The sequence below is a fragment of the Esox lucius genome, chromosome 17 (assembly GCF_011004845.1).
Source record: "Esox lucius isolate fEsoLuc1 chromosome 17, fEsoLuc1.pri, whole genome shotgun sequence".
NCBI lineage: Eukaryota > Metazoa > Chordata > Actinopteri > Esociformes > Esocidae > Esox > Esox lucius.
In genome coordinates, this window is record NC_047585.1 from 10,835,755 (window position 1) to 10,854,820 (window position 19,066).

General features: G+C 41.0%; 1 protein-coding gene across 2 annotated transcripts in view; it reads left to right on the forward strand.

The window, feature by feature from the left end:
- The window catches only part of LOC105031223 (immunoglobulin-like and fibronectin type III domain-containing protein 1), a 41,109-nt gene extending 31,488 nt beyond the window's left edge, over positions 1–9,621 (forward strand). Inside the window, exons 14-25 of one of the 2 annotated variants that reach the window (XM_010905538.5) lie at positions 154–201; positions 711–826; positions 1,022–1,163; positions 1,263–1,556; positions 1,680–1,979; positions 3,730–3,909; positions 4,077–4,205; positions 4,517–4,596; positions 4,681–4,873; positions 7,622–7,918; positions 8,351–8,671; positions 8,777–9,621. In XM_010905538.5, the coding sequence (XP_010903840.4) occupies positions 154–201; positions 711–826; positions 1,022–1,163; positions 1,263–1,556; positions 1,680–1,979; positions 3,730–3,909; positions 4,077–4,205; positions 4,517–4,596; positions 4,681–4,873; positions 7,622–7,918; positions 8,351–8,671; positions 8,777–8,781 (2,105 nt within the window). In that variant the 3' untranslated portion in view covers positions 8,782–9,621. Of the gene's footprint in view, positions 1–153; positions 202–710; positions 827–1,021; positions 1,164–1,262; positions 1,557–1,679; positions 1,980–3,729; positions 3,910–4,076; positions 4,206–4,516; positions 4,597–4,680; positions 4,874–5,841; positions 5,963–7,621; positions 7,919–8,350; positions 8,672–8,776 lie in introns of those variants that run through there. The other variant, XM_029113741.2, reaches the window with a different exon arrangement.
- The last annotated feature ends 9,445 nt before the right edge of the window (positions 9,622–19,066 follow it).

Consider the following 19,066-nt stretch of genomic DNA (forward strand, 5'->3'; position numbering starts at 1 on the left):
TGTATATAACTTACTTGTTAATAAATGTATGTTCACAAATGTATAAAGTAATCCCATGCACCACTGTTTTTCATAAGAATATTGAAGAAAATTATGATATAATATCAGTTTTGAATTAAACTTCTCATAACTGGTTATGATAAACACTGATAGGTGATGTAAATGGACGTGGAGAAGGGGATGGAGGCAGTGCTACCAGTGGTAAGATACATATTCTTCCATTCACCCTACTGAGATAAGAGTAGCCTAATTATATGAGTGTTAAGTTTACCTAATACGTAACATTACATTTGCAACATTCCACTATGTGACTGTATACCTCATAACAGGGGTGGGCAAACGTAGACATGCAGGCCTAATACTTGAGTATGAGTATAAAATAAAACATTATTAGAGAGGGTTTAAATAAACTCTCTAGCCCAATTTTAAACATTTAATACTGAAGAAATGATTCTAGATCACAATGCGTATAAATAACTAACAAACTTTTCTGTTTCCCCCCAATCGATTTTCACAAAGAAATTATATATTAAAAGATAGAAATTTGTGGCCCTCCATTACATTTTTAAATCCCAATCTGGCCCTCGAGCCAAAACGTTTGCCCACTCTAGCTTCAATATTCAACAGAACATTACATGATCATATTTAGTACATTCCCTAGTAATGACATAGGAAGCCAATCACAGATGTTTATATATTGTGCTCTATAGAATGCAGCATTAACAGTGGACTGTCAGATCTCTTTGCTACCCGTGGCAAGAAAGCAGAACTGCTTTGTAAGATGAGCCGTGAAGTTGATGGTGTGTGGTTCAAGGATGGGGGGAAGGTAAAGTCTTTATAGTATACATTATCACTTCAGTGTTGACACAGTTAATTTGATTTAAATTCATGCATCAAAACAAGTTGGTCCTGACCTATTGACTACAGGCCCTAAAATTACAACTGTTAGCAAAGGTGTACAAAACAGGTCAATCAAACTTTTATTACTACATTTTGTCCACATTTGGTTTTGCCTTTCCAGTTATCCACCTCAGATAGGCTATCTATTGTCAAAGACGGAACCAGTCACAAGTTGATCATTCATAACTGCAGAGATGACGACGCTGGGGGATATCACTTTGAAGCTGAAGGTTTTAAATCAGAGGCAAAGATCACTGTGGGAGGTATTACTGCTGTACATCACCCTGTAGCTTATTCTAAAATTAATTTTGTTGGCACATTATTGAAGTATCACACCATTGCGTCTTTCTTTTATGTTCTAGATATAGCTAACTTTGATGCTGATGACCTTCACAAGTTCTCTAAGCCTGTGACAGTAAAAGCAGGTCAGAATGCATCCTGGAAAATGTCTTATACACCCCAGGACAACTTGAAGGTGAAATGGTTTAAAGAGGGCAAAGAGCTTATGGATGGTGGAGGGGTCAAGTTGGTGAAGGAGGCCAACCACAGCCGGCTGTTGCTCCGGGAATGTCTGCGTTCTGATGTTGGACAGATTAAGATTCAACTTACAAACCCATACGGCACTATTGAGGCCACATCGCGACTCAATGTCCTTGGTGAGAAAACCTCAGACTGACAAATAAAAATGTTATATAGTGCATGTGGAGTAAAGATATTACATAAATCCGTAAAAACCTTGAGCAAATGCTTGAGGTCATAGCATAATATGTCTCCAACAGACAAGCCTGGCCCACCAGAAGGCCCGGTGAAAATCTTGGAGACCACCTCCACTTTGATTGAGCTGCAGTGGGGTGCTCCCATGGATGACGGAGGAAGCCCGGTGACAAACTACATCATTGAGCGCCAGCAGGTGGGACAGACCATTTGGAAAGAGATTGGGAATGTCACAGCTGACAAAACCACCTATAGGGACAGGAATGTCGTTCATGGCAAGTTGTACATCTACAAGATCTACGCAGTGAACCCAGAGGGGACCAGTGATGCACTGCAGACAAAGAAAACAATGGCTGGTGTAATGAGTGAGTAGAATCTTAAGAGAAAGACCCTTTAGACCAGCGGGTCCTAACCTGTGGGCCAATTTGGGGCGTCAACATTTATCTTGATCGGATCAAGATAAATGTTGTACCAATCTTAACAGCAAAATCCAGAAGACATGTCTCTGATGCATATGAGGAAATTATGGTTTGACAATTATGGACTGAGTCGGAAAAGGGTGGCTTGCCCACTTCAGGTTGGTGGAGAGTGCCTGCCTCAAGTGGAGGAGTTTAAGTATCTAGGGGTCTTGTTCACGAGTGAGGGAAGGATGGAACGGGAGATTGACAGACGGATCGGTGCAGCTTCTGCAGTAATGCAGTCGATGTATCGGTCTGTCGTGGTGAAGAAAGAGCTGAGCCGCAAGGCGAAGCTCTCGATTTACCAGTCAATCTACGTTCCTACTCTCACCTATGGTCATGAGCTTTTGGTCATGACCGAAAGGACAAGATCCCGGATACAGGCGGCCGAAATGAGTTTTCTCCGCAGGGTGGCTGGGCGATCCCTTAGAGATAGGGTGAGAAGCTCGGTCACCCGGGAGGAGCTCAGAGTAGAGCCGCTGCTCCTCCACATCGAGAGGGGTCAGCTGAGGTGGCTTGGGCATCTGTTTCGGATGCCTCCGGAACGCCTTCCTGGGAAGGTGTTCCGGTCCCGTCCCACCGGGAGGAGACCCCGGGGAAGACCTAGGACACGCTGGAGGGACTATGTCTCCCGGCTGGCCTGGGAACGCCTCGGTGTCCCCCCGGAAGAGCTAGAGGAAGTGTCTGGGGAGAGGGAAGTCTGGGCATCCCTGCTTAGACTGCTGCCCCCGCGACCCGGCCCCGGATAAGCGGAAGAAGATGGATGGAATTATGGACTGTTATTACTATAGATAACAATAATATGAACCGTCCTTATTATTTTTTATTCTGCTACCAAATATGTTATCCTATCATAATATATATTTATATATAGACATTTACAAAATGGGATTACATAATTTCTATGAAACCACCAGTTAATTATAGTTAAATTGTAGATCTAAGTGATTAGATAAATAGATAGCAAAACATAGTAGTAAAATAAGAAAAATTAGAAGTGTTTGTATTGTTGTGATGGTGTGAGGGAGCTGAGCAAAATGTGGAGGTGAAAAACGAAGAAACACAAAAAGCTGATCACGTTTGGATTGGTAGTCTTAACACTGCACCACACAGGCATCGGTTTACACACAAACAAACACAAATATACAATGGTGGCAGAACAAGGGCAACAGAAATAGTGTGTGTAATCAGGTGAATGGGGATCTGGTGTGTGTAGGGTGTGTTGCTGCCATCGTTCTCATGCCAACGGTTAGTACACTGGCGAGGAGGAGCGCCGGACAGGAGGTGGCTCCAGTGTGACAACTGTAATATTAGGATTAGTAGGATTATATCTTCTCCGTATGAAGTGTTTAACAAAGTAGAGATGCCAGAAATAAGCTTTAAAAAAACAAGATTATCCTAGGTCTGGAATAAAATTTAAAACCCAAGTGTTGTCATTATTATTTGCTAAATATATACCCAAACATTGAGAAAAAAGGACATTTATGTCTATAAACAAAGGTATTGTATGCCCAATTATTGATCCACATAAAAACGATTCACTATATGAATATCTAAGGTCTGCTACTTGATTTTTGTTTGGTACAATTGTGAGCTTCATCCATTTGTGGGCACTATTACCTGTAATTGTTATTATTTAATGTTATCATCGTATTAGTATTTGCTAGCCCACCGGAAGCTCCCAAAGTGCTAGGAGTATCAAAGAACAGCATCAACCTGAGATGGGGGCCTCCAGAGGACGATGGAGGGCTTAAGATTGATGGCTATCAACTGGAGAAGCGCAAGAAGGATACATCTCAGTGGATCGCCTTGAACCCAGTCACTGAGCCTATTAAAGGTCTGAACATCAGATTATACATTGCTGATGTTTAATTTTGGTTTAGCAATTATCGTTGCCTATAGAAGAACAGAAGTATTATTAAATTAAAGTACTGAAATATACTCTCAGAATGAAATTAAAATGCAATTGTTAAATGCTTTTTCCTGTCTATTTTTCCACACTAGCCCTGGTGTATACAGTGAAAGATGTGGTTGAGGGGGCTGAGTATGAATTCAGGATATCGGCAATCAATGTTTCTGGGGCTGGAGAGTTCAGTCTCCCCTCTGAGATGGTGTGTGCAAAGAATCCCAATAGTAAGTCTTCTCAATGATCATATGCATGCACTTTGTAGAAGTGATAGTGATTTTTGACCAGCAGTGCTTACCTTAACATGTTTTTAGCCTTAGGTGCTAAAAAGGAAATGCACAATGTACGCACAATGTGTCACACTTAGCATTGGGAGAATCTGAAATATAAAATTTTCAGGAACACAATATCTTCAACCTAGCTTAATTTTTCCCATGATGACCTGGTAACACCACTTCATCATTTATTTTATGCAGGCTTTGTTTGATTGGACCAGTGTAGAAAAGTATTTGAAAAATGATTTTTGTTTGCTTTTCAGTTAAGCCTACATTCAAAGACACAGAGGACTTCATGATGATCAGGGCAGGAAATTCTGTGAGAATCAAAGTTCTCTATGAGGTAATCAAGACAATCTACATATATCTCAAACCAAATATGTTTGACAAGTATTATTTAATTTAATGAATAAACATTATTCTTTAGGCTGTGCCACCACCGGAAATAAGTTGGATGAAGGATGAAATGCCTGTATCAAGTTTTATACAGATCACCAACACAGAGGGCTGTTCCCAGCTTGTGATCCCCTCTTCAAAACGCACTGATTCAGGAATCTACACTATTATGGCTAAGAATAAAGTTGGGGAGGCAAGCTTTGATATTGAGGTGTTAGTCACAGGTAATGTCAAATTTGGTTATTATTTTCTACTCACAGAGAAATACTACTTGTTTGACCTGAGGGCTATATATTTCAGTGCTCTTCTGAATTATTGTCACCTTAGGAAAATATGAACCAGTCTGTGAAATAATATTGTTTTTTATCAACTTTATCTTACACTGAAAAATATCAAAGGAATCAAACCTCTTACTGAATCAAAATTATTCAAAGAAAATATATTATAGTAAATAAATTATTATTTTATTCAAAAGCAAGTGTGCCACAATCATTGGCAACCCTTTAAAATATCATGAACAAAATCTAATTGAAAGGCCAAAGAACACTCAACTGATATGAGATGAAAGGTTGTTGACTTCGCAAATCAGCCAATTGCTATAAAAAGATAATCTTCACTATTAGGGCAATAATTAGTTTGTTCTGGAGCTGTGATGAACCTGCCTGGAAGAGGACATATTTGCATTTTGCTCCCACACAGTCAAAAGAGTGGTTTAAGTGACAATGAGGATCACATTTGGAGAATTGCAGAAGTTGGTCAGAAGTTATTTGGAAGGGTTGCCAGAAGAAAGCATCTACTTCCACAAAACAACATATATAAGCACCAGGAGTTTGTTAAACGTCATTAAAACATGGAATCAGGTTCTATAGTCTGATGAGACAAAAATTATTTCTTTTTTGTTTGGAATAAAAAGCACCATAGTCATTCAGAAAATAAACTAAAATCCACTGTTAAGTATGGTGGTGAATATGTCATTTTGTGGTGCAGTTTAATTTCCCAAGGAACCTTCTTGGGACCCCTGAGAACGTTCTTAGGATACATGGTAACATGGACTCTCTGCCAGGAGGCTGAAAGTGGGTCGTCGTTGAATCTTCTAACAGGACAATGATCCAAAGCATACCACCAAACCCACACAAAAATGGTTCACTGAAATTAGTTTTTGCAATAGTCTCCCAACTTATTTCCCATTCAGAATTGCTGTGTCCAGAAGACAGAACCAAGGACCCAAAGACTGAAGGACCTGGAGAATGTCTGTATGGAGGAATTGTTTAAAATCCCTTCCTACGTGTTCTCCCACCTCATCAGCATTGTAGGAGACAAAGTACTAAATGCAGTAGTTGCAATGTTTTTTTATGAAATAAACATTCCTTTATGATGATTTTTTTAAAAGAATTATCACTGAAATGTTATATTAATGTAAGATCAATCTGGTAAACAACAACATATATCCACACCTTTTTTGTTCATATTTACCTAGGGGGACAATTATTCTGTTGGGCACCGCATAAAGCAAGATCACTAACTTAGTAAGCTAACTTTGACCAATTGCCTGAAAGAACAATTAACAGTGGCTCTCAGAAGTATTCACTCTCCTTGGACTATTTAACATTTTATTGAGAAACCATTTACAGCAATTACAACCATGAGTGTATTTGGATGAGTCTCTACCAGCTTTACACATCTGGATAATGTAATTTTTGCCCAATCTTCTTTGCAATATTACTCAAACTCTGTCAAGTTGGACATTTAGTGAACTGCAATTTTCATCAGTTTCCACATATTCTCAATTGGACATTGATATTTTTTAAGCCACACCACTGTATGTTTTGGTTCATTGTCATTTTAGAAGATTAATCCTATACTGTCCTGTCTCGGTCTGTTGCAGACTGCAGCACATTATTTTTTTTTACCAGGATTTTCTGTGTTTTGCTGCATCCAATTTGACATCTATATTTACAGCTTTCCAGACCCAGATGCAGAGAAGCATCCACATAACATTATGCTGCCACCACCATGCTTCACAGTAGGGACTGTGTTTAGCGTTAGGCTTGCACTGAAACATAGTGCCAAACATATCTCTATTGTGGTTCCACCAGATCATAGAATCTTTGTCCACTTGGACTGCCACAATTCTTGTGACAATCACCAGTCGAGATTTGATGGTAATTTTTTTTCCACTTTTGAGAAGCACCCAGGCAATTATTTCAGTTTACACAGTGTCTCCCAATTCAGCTGTGGAAGATTGTAACTCCTTTAGAGGAGCACAGGCCTCCTGGTGGCCTCTCTGACTAGTGCCCTTCTTGCCCAGATACTCAGTTTTGGAGGACAACCTGTTTTACACAGTTCTGCCACATTCTCTACATTTGTTAATAATGGGCTTTACTGTGCTCTAGGGGATACTCAATTGTTTTAAATATTGGAATATCGTATATTGGTGCTTTTGAAGAACCTTATTTGCATTTAATGTTCCTTCATCTTCATGATGTAGTTTTTTTGGAGGGAATTGTACTAACCAACTGCAAATGCTCCCAAATACAAGTGTATTTAACATAATATTAATGCAAATCATCTGCACACAGGTGGAATTAAACTAAATACCTGACTATTGCCAGCCCAATACTTATGCAAACATTTTTTTTAAATTAATTTAGAACAACTGATGATTATTTATTTCACTTTGACATTATGGACATTTTATGTTGATCACTGGATTAAATCCAATTGGATTTCATGTTGTATCACACTAAAATGTGAAAAGTCCAAGGGGTGCGAATACTTTTGAGAGCCAATATATTTACTGCCATTTTAAGAAAGCTAGCTGGACGGGATGAATAATTTTTATGTTGTAATCCTCCCACAGGGCCACATCATAATTTTATGTAAATTTCATATTTAAGTCAATGTGAAATATCATAAAAATAACACAAGCAATGTAAGTCACACATTTCTCTGTAACTTTTTTGTGGTGTTAGATGAACCAAATTCACCGGGTGAAGTGGCGCTGGAGCAGATTGTCCACGGCAAAGTCATTGTGTCTTGGGAGGCCTCTCCAGACCAGAAGCTAGACAACAGGCTGCATTACATGGTGGCCGAACATAACTCTGAGACACGTATATGGCACACTGTGGCAGACCGCATCTTTAGCAACTCATTCACAGCCCATAACATCCTGACAGGAAGGGAGTACCACTATAAAATCTATGCAAAGAATGACATGGGCATTTCAGATCCCTCAATGTCTCCTACTTGGGGTGCCAACAGCAACAAAAGTGAGTTTACAGTTCCGCTGTAGGGTCAGTCAATCAATCAAATGTATTTATAAAGCCCTTTTTACAACAGCAGTTGTCACAAAGGGCTTTTACAGAAACACCCGGCCTTAAAGTCATTTCAGCACTTCTTTTCCCTACATTAGATTAACATATACAAACATTTTAAGAGGGTGTAACCATGCATCATTAAATAATTATGAGTTCAAAATTGTTATGTATGTAGGCAAAGACATTCTCTATCGAAAAATACATTAAATATAAAAACAGAGAATGGATTAGCACTGTTGGAAGTAAGACACCACTTGTGGAATAAATTGACAGAATTTTGCATAATTTACCAGATTTGACTGGCATCACTTAATTTGTGCTTTAACTGTAGATAATGGTTTAAAAATCCACAATTATGAATACATCTCTTTTTTCTCTATCTAGTGTCAACAGACACAAATGCTCCAGTGGCAGTCAGCTTTGAGAGGCCACCATCTGTCCTGGTCCCTCTGAAGGTGCACTCACCACCAAAGGGCTACCAGTTGTACATGACCTGTGCCATCCGGGGATGCCCTGCTCCAACCGTCACATGGCACCTGAATGATGTCTGCATCAACGGTGACAACAACTACTACATCACCAACTCATATGGTGTGTGCTCAATATACATCCTTAGAGTACAGCCCAAGGATGCCGGAGAATACAAAGTAGTGGCAGTTAACTCATTTGGCAAGGCAGAGTGCTCCACTACACTTGTTGTTAAAGGTATGGCTCTGAACAAATATATTTCCATTATATAATATTTTAAACAATCTTTATGCATGTCTTTTATAATTTTCATAACCTTCTTTCTGTTTTTTTTCTTCACAGACTAAATCACATCGATGAATACATTGATGGTTATTTTCTGCTCTACTTGATTCTGTGCAGAAAAATCTACTTGTTAAAGTATTTGTAGACCATGTTTTTAGAGTTTCGGTACAGTCATGTATCATTGATATGATTAGAAATTGTGAGACATAGCCTTTTTGTTTTGTTTGCAGCTTTAGGCATCTGCACCAATTCTCAATTGATTTAATTTTTTATCTAAAATTATAATTAAATTAATTTGAAACCATTGAATTGAAAACCATTGAAAACAGCTTTAGTTCATTTTAAAAAAGCCATGAAAAAGCTTGCTTCATCAACATGGCACCACCATCCCTGAGAGAAGCTGAAAAGTTCTGGAACCTTCCAGTGTCAGCTAGCAGAGTCAGCGCGCCCACGTGCACCCCACTGGGACCTCCTCTGGGGAGTTATGAAGAGGCTCCCCAGCAGCTGCTGAGTGGGTCGGTTTGGAAAAGTCAAACAAGACACAGCATGCCATGTTGCCCTCAATGCCACTCTACTACATCAGTAAGGGAGTAAGACAACTACTACAGCTACTATGTGGCTGCCACCCCTTGAGAGTGGTAAATCTTTTAGTTTAGCTGTTTCCCTTACCATCTCCTCTACTCCCTTCACTTAATTTAATAAAATGCCCTTTCAATCAATTGAATTTATTTAGAAAGCCCTGTTTTACCTGAATAGTCACAAAGTGATTTTACAGAACAGTCAGCCTGAAACCCCAAAGAGCAAGCAACAACAGTGTTGATTTACAGTGGCTAGGAAAAACTCCACTGTCAGTTCCTGTGTCCTTCCCTGTTACAGTACTTTTGAAAATTAAAATCAATAGAGCAAACTGAATTTTGGTCTGGTCACTATTTTCCTGCATGTGATTACATAATGTACATGCCATTACTGTTTAGTCTTATTATATTCATTGGGAGCCCGAAATGTTACTACTGAAACACTCTGAAATAACATAATCATTGTAATTACCAGCCCAGGGGCGCCATTTCCCATTATTTTAGATTTAATGTCATTATAATGACCAGCAGCATGACATTGTTTTGGTATTGCTGTATGAATAGTGCTTGACTCAGCAGGCTTCCAGTCATGCCTGGATTACAATAACATCAAGCAACCTAGACCATGTCATCTATGAACAACCCAGCGGCCTAACATTTAACCGTTATGAGTCAAGTGAACATTTTAATTGCATTTCTAAAAATATCCACTTAAGCCCCTCAATAAATCTGTTTTAAGAGGACCATAATGGTCCAGCTACGGCGTTTGTCATGTCTGCAGTCAAATGACCATGAAAGGAAAATGTCCTGGGATTTAATAGGCAAGAAGATGTTGTCATGTTATGACTCATATCTTGTATAATGAAACATACAGAACGAGAGTTACAGATCTAGATCTAGTTCAGCCAGCCTACTTGCGACCTTTAGTTGCTCAGCTGTAGGTCCAGGTCGTTACTGGTCATGGGTTTAGCTCAGACAACCTGTTCTCAGCCCCCATTCCTTCCGGCTCCAGCCATTCGATCTGCTTTCACCCCTCTGCTGTGCTTGACTCAGCTCATTAAAATAAGTGACATGTATTTGTATGAAATGTCATTTTGATAAGGTAAGTTCATACAATTTTCTTCTTACACTAGAACTATCATTTAGTTGTTACAAGTTGCTATGTAGAAGGACCAGCCATACTGGTTGGTTGTCATTATTGTTGGAACTGCAATGAAAGTATGAAGCGCATTTGGTTTGTTTTAGCTTTTAAATTCCAATGTGCTTGGATCAGGGGCGTAGGTTTCATTATACATGTCCCCCCTCACTTTTTGAAAGTGGCATTTTGTCATTTTACGTTATATCAACACAACTCTTATTATAAGAAAAACTAAAACTTTAGAACGTTGCACTGGCAGTACAGTAAGCTATTGCATAAATCAGTAAGCTATTGCATTAATTAGTGAATGACAGTCTTCAACTGTCCAATTTTGGTGAGCGTGTGCAAATTGTAGCCTCTTTTTTCTATTTGTAGTGGAGATGAGTGGTACCCGGTGGGGTCTTCTGCTGTTGTAGCCCATCCGCCTCAAGGTTGTGCGTGTTGTAGCTTCCCAAATGCTTTGCTGCATACCTCGGTTGTAAAGAGTGGTTATTTCAGTCAAAGTTGCTCTTCTATCAGCTTGAATCAGTCGGCCCATTCTCCTCTGACCTCTAGCATCAACAAGGCATTTTCGCCCACAGAACTGCCGCATACTGGATGTTTTTCCCTTTTCACACCATTCTTTGTAAACCCTAGAAATGGTTGTGCTTGAAAATCCCAGTAACTGAGCAGATTGTGAAATACTCAGACCGGCCCGTCTGGCACCAACAACCATGCCACGCTCAAAATAGCTTAAATCACCTTTCTTTCCCATTCTGACATTCAGTTTGGAGTTCAGGAGATTGTCTTGACCAGGACCACACCCCTAAATGCATTGAAGCAACTGCCATGTGATTGGTTGATTAGATAATTGCATTAATGAGAAATTGAACAGGTGTTCCTAATAATCCTTTAGGTGAGTGTACATTTCAATTATGGTTTTTATTGTGACAAAGAAAATGTGAGTGCTGCCAACATACTAATGAAGCCTCGAATGGCCATCACTAGATGATGATAACTGACTTTTTCGTCAAGTGAAAATACGAAAGAATCGTGGAATCTACCAGAAATAGTCGCAATACTGTATAACCGTAAACAGTTTTAGTTGAGGCTTACCACAACGTAGCTACTGAATGTTGTAGCCAGGTAAGTTTTTGTCTATCCTGACCCAAAAAGCATGCCGGGATGCGTAATTCGAAAATCCACTACAAGTCGCACTACAAGCATAACAGTTTTATTGCTGCCCGCAAATAAAATGAATACATATTGTCGTCCTCACTTGATTCAAACTCAGGTCTCCCATGTGAGGCACAGTCTTTAACCACTACGCCATGGTACCACACATTTCACCAGTCGCTAGGGTGAAGGTAATTCCATTGATAGACACTCTTAAAGCAGTAAGTACAGAGACATAATTCTCTTGGCACAATTAACAGTTTATTTGCAAATAGAGAAACGTGTCAAAAGCATACAAAATAATCCTCTGAGGAATCTCTGAGGTAGATACATGAACAGACAATATTTATTACAGTTGAAAAGGGTGTGGTAAGTTATCCTATGTCCAGTTGACCAGCTGTCCTATGTCAATAAAACACATTCCCTTTGTTCTATCACTATGAACGTTTTAACCAAGAGGCTGGCTGGCCTCCCCCACATAGGTAACCTCTTCAACTCTGAAGAGGTCTTACATCATCTGGACAAACAATAGATAGACCCTGATAAGTTATACAGATTCCACGAGTAACCCTGTAATCTGCTGATACCAGTCAATAATGAACCTAAACACCAGATCTCCCTCTCCTACATTTCTTTTCTTATCTAAACATGGGGGCTCAGTATCTATAACTAGTAACCCATTTATACATGTATAGGACTAAGTATACATCAGTTCAAGAATTTCCATAACACTAGACACCATTCAGCATTTGTGTTAAACTGACTAAGATTTCTTATTTTACCTCCACCACAAATAGCGTCTATGAACTATGGCTTTTGCCACCGGCCGTTTTAACAGCTTATTAGCCAGTAATAGGCTTACTAATATCTACAAACGTCCTAGGAATAGTCATAAGAATTGAGCAATTGCTAGCGAGACTGAAGATTAACTTTTCCCTGCCAAAGCTATTTCATTTCATGGCACAAAAACTTTTGTTTTTCATTAATTAGTGAATGACATTGATACAATAATTATAGATGATGATAACTGACTTTCTCCTCAAGTGAAAACTTCCCTGCCAGGAAGTTGCAAATGAGAAGATGGTTCACATTTCAACATGACAAATACTCAAAGCACAAAGTCAAAGCAAGCATACAGTGGCTGAAGGACAAGAAAGTGAATATCCTTGAGTGGCCTAGTCAGAGTGCTGTCCTAAATCCCATCAAGAATCTGTAGAACCACTTGAAGAGTGCAGTCCAGGAGCCGTCACCATGCACCAACTGACAGAGCTTGAGTAATTCTGCAAAGAAGAATCGGTTACATTTTGCACAGTAGGTGTGCAAAGTTAGTAGCAATGTACTCAAAGAGATTCGTTGTTGTAAATCAACCAAAAGGTGGTTCTACCAAGTTTTAACACGGGGGTGTTCACTTATCTAAATATGACATCTTTTACACTTTATTTGATATTTATTATTTGTAGGCTGTGTGTAAATATAGAAAAAGTTGTATTTTATGTGTTTTTATTTCAGTCTGTAAGGCAACAAAAGGTGAACATTTTGAAAGGGGGTTGTGACTTTTTTTCCCACTGTACATGAAACAGATATTCAAATTACACTACAATACTCAGCACGATACATGTACAGATTGGTATGATGCTCCACAGCTGTACGGATCAGATTGAACAGCTAAGCATGTTTAGAAAGGAGTGAAGTGGCAATGTTGTTTACCTGGTAACTAACATGGATGTTTTTGTCTGGAAGGACCTTCAAAACTCACCAATTATTCCACTCCAATACATATTGACTGAGAAATAATTTTTAGACCTCAGTAGCCAAGGGAGAATCTGTTGGAAGTGTCCCACATTACCTTGGCAGGTGATGTGCAACAATTGATATGTTTCAAATGTTTAAAAACCCAGCGCCTTAGTGACTCGGAGATATCAAAGTTCACATCCTTGCAGGAAAACCATGTGGCCTATCTGTTAACAGAAAGAAATGTGGTTACTCTTTCTCTGGTGAAATTCCTCTGTCGTTGATTATCCAGGGTTGGGAAAGGATTAGAAAGAAAGCCCTCTTGAGATTGTGATGGCAATTTCATCGATCAGAACTTCTAAAGGAGTAAGGACAGAGAAATAATTCTCTTGCACAATTTAATAGTTTATTTGTAAATAGAGAGACGCGTCAAACGCTAACAAACATAATAATCAGAGTAATCTCTAAATTAATACATGAACAGTTCGTATTTATAGAGGAAAAAGGGGTGTGGTAAGTTGCTGGCCATCTGTCTTGTGTCACAGGTTTTAACTAAAGGGAGGGCTGTCCTACGAGGGGCCGTATAAGACATTATTAATTCTGATACTCTCACATACAAACATTCTCCTTTCACATACATATATTTTCACTCTCACATACATACATTCTCCTTTCACATACATATATTTTCACTCTTACACATACATACATTCTCCTTTACATGCATATATTTTCACTCTCACACATACATACATTCTCCTTTCACATGCATATATTTTCAGTCTCACACATACATACATTCTCCTTTCACATGCATATATTTTCAGTCTCACACATACATACATTCTCCTTTCACATGCATATATTTCCACTCTCACACATACATACATACATTTTACTTTCACATACATACATTTTCACCCTCACATATGTACATTCTCCTTTCACATACATATTTTTTCACTCTAACATACATACAGTTTTTTCTCTCATAAGAATATATTTTTAACTCACACATTCATACATTTTACTCTTATATTTCTATATTTTAACTCACACACAAATGTATTTTGGTAATGTACACATCTATAAAATGTGTTTCAAACTTAAATGTGATATAATCAATACGTCGGTAATTACATTTCATAATTTTACTTTCACAGGACCTGAAAAAAGCATTTTAATACGGGCTTCAAAATACATTTTGTAATGTATTTTCTATAATTGCAAATATATCTTTTTTTTTCATATGGGGTGAGTTGCCCCCTGGTCTGAAAAGTCGTCTCATTTCACTTTCTGCCTTGCTGTGAACAACATTAGGTGCAGATGAGCATGTCCTTTGCTGCTCAATGGAAGAAATAGTATCAGAGCATGTTAAAATAGTTCTTAAAACTCCAATAGCTCGCTGCAAAGCGTTCGTCTCATCTCCGTCCATGCTGATCGCGACCTGAACAAGACTCTTCTCGAGTTTCTCAGCCAATCACAGGGTGAGGTTGACAGCCAATCACAGCATGAGAAATGTTCTGCCATCCGTTTCAACTATACTCCTTCCGTTTCCATTAAACTTTGTCTCTCATACACATACATTCTTCTCTCACATACATATATTTTCTTTACACATGCATACATTTTCTGCTTATATGCATATATTATTTAAAATTGTGACTGCATGTGCATGAGATCAAAAATTTAAGAATATGTATGTTAAATTTGTGACAACTGCGCCATCTGCTGCTTCACCTCCCCCTGCAGCAGACAGGCTCCAGCGTTCGACGTCACCGGCCTTCTGACACCACCGTCCATCTCATTATGCATTTCACCTGTGTCTTGTTTAGCGCACCTGGTTCTCATCCTCATCATTCCCCCTAGTATATATGTTCCCTCTGCTCCCCCTGTCTTTGTGTGTTATTGTCTCGCTGTTTCAAAGAGCAGTGTTGCGCTTCGCATTTGCATTACTCAATTATTAAAAGATACACCAAGTATTACCTGCTCTCCTTTTTTCCGTTCTCCTGCTCCTCCTTTTTTCGCCCTGAAGACGTGACAGAATAACACACCCTAAAGAGAAGGATGTGGAGCAACAAGGAGCCACAGGCGAGGCCGGTGTTGCGGAGGCAGTCAAGGTACATTCTACTATGCTAGGCGCCGCAATGGACACTGTGTTGAAAGCGGTACAGAGCCTAGAGCTGAGCCAGCAGAACCCCGCAGCACCGGCCATCTCTCCGCCTCCCCAGGTTGCGCCGCCCAACATGGGGGCGATGCACATTCCGCTGCCCAGGGACTACGACGGGAGGGCGGACCGCTGCCAGGGTTTCCTGCTGCAATTGGACATCGCGCTCCAGGCGATGCATCCTGCGCCGACCGAAGCCCAGAAGATCTCTTCAGTCATCTTCTGCCTGTCCGGGAAAGCCCTGGATTGGGCCACCACCGTTTGGAACATCAAGCAGCCCACCCAGGGCAGCTACGCCGACTTCACCCGCCACTTCCGAGCCGTGTTCGACCATCCTCACGAAGGGAGAGAGGCGGGTGAACGGCTGTTCCACCTACGGCAGGGGACAAGATCGGCGCAGGAGTTCGAAACTCGAGTTCCGGAACCTGGCAGCGGGATCGGGGTGGAATGAGCAGGCTCTAATCGACCACTATCGGTGTAGCCTTCGCGAGGACATCCGGAGGGAGCTAGCTTGTCGAGACGTGCCCTCTCCTTCGACCAACTGGTAGACATGTCCATCCGTCTCGACAACCTGCTAGCTGCCCGAGGACGTCCCGGAAGAGGCCCGCCCGTTCCACCCTGCCAACCACTGTCCCTGTTACGTTCCCCGGCTTTCCGTTGCTTTCCCAGTGTAAACCGCTGGTAGATTCAGGCGCAGCTGGGAATTTCATGGATATGTCCTTTGCTCTGCGTTCACGCATACCCCTTCAGGTCCTCACTACCCCCCTACCCGTGAGAGCTTTGGACAGCCAGCCACTAGGGTCGGGTTTGGTCACCCGATGCACTGTCCCCCTCCTTATGGTTACCGGCGACCGACACAGTGAAACCCTTTCCTTCCATGTGATCGACTCGTCCACGTTCCCAGTCGTTTTGGGTTTCCCCTGGTTGTCCCTACATAACCCCGTCATCTCCTGGTCTAGTCAGAGTCTTTCGGGGTGGTCACGGAAGTGTTAAGGTAGGTGTTTGGGTGTTTCCGTTGGCTCGACCTCGGTGGAAAGTCCAGACAGTGCTCCCGCCATGCCAATTCCCCCCGAATACAGGGACTTGGCTGCGGTTTTTTCCAAGGCTAAGGCCACTGTGTTACCGCCACACCGGCCGGGGGATTGTGCGATAGACCTCATTGACAGAGCCGCACTCCCTAAGGGTCATGTCGGGGTCGAAGCGCTGTCCCGCCAGCAAGACCCGGAGGAGAGGCCAGTGGATGATGCTCCCGTGCTCCCGGAGTCGTGCATCGTGGCACCGGTGGTATGGGAACTGGACGCGGACATCGCTAGAGCGCAGCGTGACGAGCCCACTCCGCCCACATGCCCTGAGGGTCGTACGTATGTGCCGGCGTCTGTCCGCGACCGCCTCATCTCCTGGGCGCATACATCTCCCTCCTCCGGTCATCCTGGTATCGGGCCAATGGTGCGCGCCCTGGCCGGTAAGTACTGGTGGCCCACTTTAGCCAAGGACGTGAGGGTGTACGTCTCTTCCTGCTCGGTGTACGCCCAGAGTAAGGCACCCCGGCACCTACCTATGGGCAAGTTGCACCCCTTGCCCATTCCACAACGACCATGGTCCCACATATCAGTTGATTTCTTGACTGATCTTCACCCTTCACAGGGCCATACCACCATCCTGGTCGTTGTGGATCGGTTCTCCAAGTCCTGCCGCCTCTTGCCTCTGCCCGGCCATCCTACTGCCCTACAGACCGCGGAGGCCCTGTTCACACACGTCTTCCGGCACTATGGGGTGCCCGAGGACATCGTGTCTGTCCGTGGTCCCCAGTTCACGTCTAGAGTGTGGAAGGCCTTCATGCAGCACCCCCCAGTATATATGTTCCCTCTGCTCCCCCTGTCTTTGTGTGTTATTGTCTCGCTGTTTCAAAGAGCAGTGTTGCGCTTCGCATTTGCATTACTCAATTATTAAAAAATACACCATGTATTATGCCGTTCTCCTGCTCCTCCTTTTTTTGCCCCGAAGATGTGAAAAAATTAAGAAATTTGAGAGAAAAATATATTTGTGTGTGAGTTAAAATATAGAAATATAAGAGTAAAATTTATGAATGTGTGAGTTAAAAATATATTCTTATGAGAGAAAAACTGTATGTATGTATGTTAGAGTGAAAAAATATGTATGTGAAAGGAGAATGTACATATGTGAGGGTGAAAATGTATGTATGTGAAAGTAAAATGTATGTATGTATGTGTGAGAGTGAAAATATATGCATGTGAAAGGAGAATGTATGTATGTGTGAGAGTGAAAATATATGTATGTGAAAGGAGAATGTATGTATGTGAGAGTGAAAATATATGTATGTGAAAGGAGAATGTATGTATGTGAGAGTGAAAATATATGTATGTGAAAGGAGAATGAATGTATGTGAGAGTATCAGAATGAATAATGTCTTATACGGCCCCTCATACTGTCCCCCCCACCTTATTCCTTCCTGCCATAATGTTTACTGTTGTGTTTACCTAAACAAGCCAATTGCTCCTACTTCCCCCCCAAGGGCCACATTCCTAAGGAACAAAAGGACTGACACCCTTCTTGGTCTAGGCAGGAGAACGTGGTCAAAGTACCTAATAATCCTCTGATATTATGAGACATGTGGGTCACAATCAAAGTAAAGATTTACATACCAGCCAATAGAAAGACAGACATTTCCCAAATGTACCTTAGTTCAAAATTTCCATAACAATCCATCCTCTTGATACCAAATCAACACTTGGAATCAATCCTTAAACAGGTTACTCATAAGGATGTGGACGAATGCAATGTAGGATGCAACAAAACAGTACTCTTCAACAGCATGACCCAGTCAATGTCATCACCCTAATGGTTAGAGAACAGAACAAATCTGAAATGTCTGGATCCTCATTTACATGCTTCTAGACCATTACCTTCATTGTAACTCCAAGACCACAACTTTTCATTATACAGAATTATAACATAGTACAGCAAAACCTTTTATGTTAAAATCACTGGTCAAACGAAATTAATTCAAGTGACAGATATACTGACAGTATGGGATATGTAGCATTGACACGTGAGTGTGTAAACACCTATCACTGAATACATCCTTCAAATTGTTACTGGTACAAAGTCCTCTCATGTCAATTACTCAATTCCCTGAATTCCTCTCATGGTTCCAATTAGATGTAATTCCAAAAGTCATCACAAATGTTCTGCTCCTCCAAAAATCAGACCATGTGATTTTTGTCTTGGCAGACCATTTTAAACAGAATGTGAAAGTCAGATGTATATTCCAAGGTGTTGTTCTTTATAGCTCAAATGCAGGTTACCATGACACAGCTCTAGTTGTCTCCATTCTAGCTGCTTTATCAGCCAGGTCAGGAGAATCTGTGTGCTCTCCTTTGTGCTATCAGGCCGGGTCAAAAGTGATGGGTACCAGTACCAAAAAACTCACTTTTCCCTCAGTGACTTCAATTCACTGTGCCTTATCTTTAAACACCGAAGCCCTCCTGTAGCATGTGTCGTCGACCCCAGGTTCCGCTCTCAGCTACCTGGACTGCAGATGAGATGTACCTGGTAGGGAC